Source organism: Parus major, chromosome 7 (assembly GCF_001522545.3).
Source record: "Parus major isolate Abel chromosome 7, Parus_major1.1, whole genome shotgun sequence".
NCBI classification, from domain to species: Eukaryota; Metazoa; Chordata; class Aves; order Passeriformes; family Paridae; genus Parus; species Parus major.
The window spans coordinates 37,188,521-37,192,737 of record NC_031776.1 but is presented as its reverse complement, the minus strand read 5'-3'; the positions used below and the strand labels follow the sequence as shown (position 1 = coordinate 37,192,737).

General features: G+C 48.0%; 1 protein-coding gene across 3 annotated transcripts in view; it reads left to right on the top strand.

Annotated features, from left to right (window-relative positions):
- ACVR1 (activin A receptor type 1) overlaps positions 1 to 3,729 on the top strand; it is a 45,786-nt gene extending 42,057 nt beyond the window's left edge. For all 3 annotated transcript variants that reach the window (XM_015635176.2, XM_015635177.3, XM_015635175.1), the window contains exons 9-10: positions 1,455 to 1,585; positions 2,482 to 3,729. In XM_015635176.2, the coding sequence (XP_015490662.1) occupies positions 1,455 to 1,585; positions 2,482 to 2,616 (266 nt within the window). In that variant the 3' untranslated portion in view covers positions 2,617 to 3,729. The remainder of the gene's footprint in view (positions 1 to 1,454; positions 1,586 to 2,481) is intronic.
- The last annotated feature ends 488 nt before the right edge of the window (positions 3,730 to 4,217 follow it).

The following is a 4,217-nucleotide window of genomic DNA, read 5'->3' as shown; positions in this document are numbered from 1 at the left end:
AGGACAGACATTCAGCAGGAGAAGGGAAAGGACAGACATTCAGCAGTGGTGTTTGGTAAGTGCAGTTGGGAGTTGCTCTGAGCAGGAGGGAGGGAAGGAGGGTGCTTTATGCAGCACACATCATTTGTCTGTGCCCATGTCAGAATAACAAACTGCAGGCTGCCTGCTGCTTCTGATGGGAGCTTGCTTGGGTAGCCAGGCCTCCACATCACCCCACTGCTCTCCAAGGCACTTGGAATTTCCTGAGGACTGGTTCCCTTTTTGACTAATCATTGCAGACAGGGTTTACAGATTCTTGCAGAGTATGCATAGGAGTATCTATGGTACTTTGATCTTCATCTCCAATAGAACAGGAAAAGTAAAATTCAACTGCTGTGGGAAAGACTGAGCACCTCTTTTCAGCTTTGGGGTAGCCAAGGCAGCAGAGGTTCTCCTGGATTTCATGTCTGGCTGTGGGACAGCAGATGTGAGTCAGTTGGTCCCAGTTGGTGCCATTTGATGTTCCTGCAGGACACAGAGGGCCTCATTAGCTCTGGCTTTTTCCACACTGCTGACCCAGATGCCTGTCTTTGAACACCAGTTTGTAGGTTTGCTTCCTGAGGAAGCTGGGCTCCCTGTAGATGGTTTGTGAGCCTGGTGCAGTGAGGAGGCAGAGAGCTGCACGTGTGTCCTGGGGCAGCACACACACACACACAAACTCTGGTTTCAGTGCCAAACCCCAGGACATGGCCAGCTTGTTGCTTTCAAGACCAGGCTGGATGAGGCTTGGAGCAACCTGGGATAGTGGAAGGTGTCCCTGCCCATGGCAGGGGTGGAATGAGATGGGCTGTAAGGTCCCTCCCAACCCAACCCAGTCTGATTTTGTGAAAATGCATTGAGCTCCTGAGTGCCACGGGCTCTCAGGTGTTTGGCTTTGTGATGGCATGTGGTACCAGCTACCCTGGGGATTTTACTGTTTTCATAGCAAGGACTGAAATGCTTTGAAGCAGCAGCTTGAGGGTCTGTGGATGCTGAGATGCTCACTGGACTCTTTCAGGAATTACGAAAGCACCAAAGTGTGTGTTGAGCCTGTTGGAAACCCCAGTGCAGACCTTACATTTTTCCATTTGCTGGTAGAAATCCCAGGTTTTGGTAGGTAGGAAAGCTGCATGTGTTACAAAACATGGCCTTTTGGCAAGGGATTTACATCTCATCCTTTCAGCTCTAGCATCTCTAAAGTGGGTACAGCTCATACCTTGTGGACTTGCAATATGTGCCAATTAATTAACATTTTGAAAAGAAAAGGCTGTTCCTGGGGCAGTGAGAGCTGTTCTGTTGTTTAGAGGCTGCATGACACTGTAGGGTTGAGTTCTGAAGGATTTTTGTGTCTCTTAGGTGGGTTATGTGTTCCCTGTGTCCCTGAAGTGCTGCTCACTCTCACAGTCACTGAGTGATGTGTGCTTGTGTCTCACCAGGTATCGTGGAGGACTACAAACCACCCTTTTATGACTTGGTTCCAAACGACCCCAGTTTTGAAGACATGAGGAAAGTGGTCTGTGTGGATCAGCAGAGGCCCAACATTCCCAACAGATGGTTCTCAGACCCGGTCAGTGTGCTGCTGCTCTTGCTTTGACACACTCACAGAAGCTGGGGGGATGATCTCCATGGGCCTCAGCAGCATCACCTGTGCAGGGGTTGGGCTGTGCTGGCCTGGCCTGGCAGCAATCTGAGCCCTCCAGGCCTGAGCTAGACACACAGCAGCCTTTTGGGAACATGACTTAGCAATGCTTTTCCTGGTGGCTGTTCTCCCTCCAGGGGGAAGTGATGGGAGAGAAGCTAGTCCAGGGCTCCTGTGGCTTACAAGCACACACAGCAGCATGCTGGGCTCTCCTGCCTACAAAACAGGGGCTCTTGTTCTTCTTGAAAAAGTGATGCTCAAGTTTATTTTTCTTCATCAGTGTCAGTCTGGCCTCTCCAGGCTGCCTGGCTGTTTTGTCCTTACCCCTGGAGCTGGGGAAGTCAGTTTGAAAGCTGCAGGGCTGGGCAGGGCAGAGGGCTCATCTCTGAGGTTTGAGAACGGAGCTGTGCCCTGTGCTGGGAGCCCAGCCAGTTAAATATTGCTGGGCATGATGAAATCACAGGCAGAACTTCTGTACCTTCTCAGCTGCCTTCATGGGTCTGCAGGAGTTGGTTTCATTGAAGAGAAATTCTGTGTAGTGCTTGCTTAATTAGAAAAAAAACCCCTGCACTCTGTTGTTTAAAGTCAGACCAGCTGGTGACTCCAGTCAGCCCAGTTGTGCTCTTGGTTTAATCCAGCCATCAGAATTCAGGAGCTTTTCAAACATGAAAGCTCTGTATTTGATAGGTAGACAGAAACTCTGAAAATGGATCATTCAATAGGCAATAAAACCTCTGTGTGTGAGTGCTTGGCCCCAGCCTGGGCTTCCTTGGCTTGTTATTTGTGGCTGACCCCCGTGTTGTGTGGTTTCTGTTCTCTCCCAGACGTTGACATCCCTTGCCAAGCTGATGAAGGAGTGCTGGTACCAGAACCCCTCGGCCAGACTGACAGCCCTGCGCATCAAAAAGACTTTGACCAAAATTGACAATTCCTTAGACAAACTGAAAGCTGACTGTTGACCCTCTCCTGGTGGTGCTGTCCTGGCAGGAAGGCACTTGGCTGGCCTGGAGGGCTCTGGCCAGGCAGTCCCAGCCCTGGTCCCCACGGGCTGCCCGCAGTTCTGGGGAGCACTGGGGACCCCACCTGGGCGAGCGCCGAGGACTCGGCTGGATGTGCTGCAGCTGGGCTGGGGGCCTGAAGGAAGACAGAGAAATCCTAAGACAAGATCAGGGCATTAAACAATGGCTTTGAACAGCTTCTTTTTTGGTTTTTTTTCCCCTTTTCTTTTCTTTTCTTTTTTTTTTTTTAAAAAAAGGTTTTTTTTAAAATTTTTATTTTAATTCTCCTAATCACTCCCAGGGTGAACACATGGAAGTGGTAAATTTTAATCAGCAATATTGCCTGTGCTTCTCTTCTTTATTGCACTAGGAATTCTTTGCATTCCTTACTTGCACTGTCACTGTTAATTTGAACGACATGACTTGCCAAAAATATGATTGGCTGTATCCTGCATTGATCTATGCCTGAGAATAGGAAAAGAATTTGGTAAACTGAAAATGTAACTGTCAGACTTTAGCTGCATTTTACATGTGTACTGATGTTTACAATAATGCTGAACATTAGGAATTTCTTGTTTATCCAAAACTTGCAAATTATTTATTACTAGTGCACTTGCCAGTTTTTTAAACTGTAAAATAAGTGCATAAAGTTAAAGCTTATTTTTATGTGGCCTCTTTCATGATTTCTTACACAGACGTTTTTGTAACACAATATAACCTGAAACATGAATTGTTTTCTGTATTATCATATTACAACTCGATAGTCACATTTTAAGTGCTTCACATTTGTAGGTGTGTGGTCTGTACCATATTTTCAGTTGGAATATGGAACGTATATATAGCCATTTCCCACAGGACCTCGCATCTGGCATCTCACTGATCTGGGAAACGAAAGCAACGGAGGAGTTAATTAGAATATTAGGTCATGAATGCTGTGGGGAAAATGCATTTTATTTCTTCTAAGCTATATAATATGCATTTAAACTCTGCCAGAAAAATAACTATTTTGTTTTAATCTACTTTTTCTATTTAGTAGTTATTTGTATAAATTAAATAGAATGTTTTCAAGTCAAACATGGGAGTGTTTTAGTCGTGTTCTGCCTGTCAGTGATGCTGTGACCCCTGGGCTGCTGCTCGTGCCCCTCCCAGGTGCTGAGGCTCCAAAGGGAGGTGCTGGGTTCTCCTTGGGTGTGACTCCAGCCCACGGGGTGAGCTCTGTGTGCACCAAAGGGTGTCCTGTGCCTCTGTGAGCCCTTCCTTACATTACACCACCTGCAGGAGCCCAGGAATGGCAGTGCCCTCTCATCCTTGGGAAAGAGCTCTTTATTCATAGGCTTGGGCTCCCCCAGGCAATCCAAGGCTCTGGGCAGTCATCAGCCCCTCCACGCTTCCTCTCTGGGGTGAAACACCTCTCTGAGCTTCCCTTCAGGACTTCAGATCTAGCAGGTTCTGCTCTGCTGCCTCTCTGTAACTTTTCCTTCCCAGCCCTGTCCTCGGTACCCCTCTCCAGCCCAGCGCAGTGCCTGGTTCCACGGGAGCCAGGTGTGGGGCTGAGAGCTGGG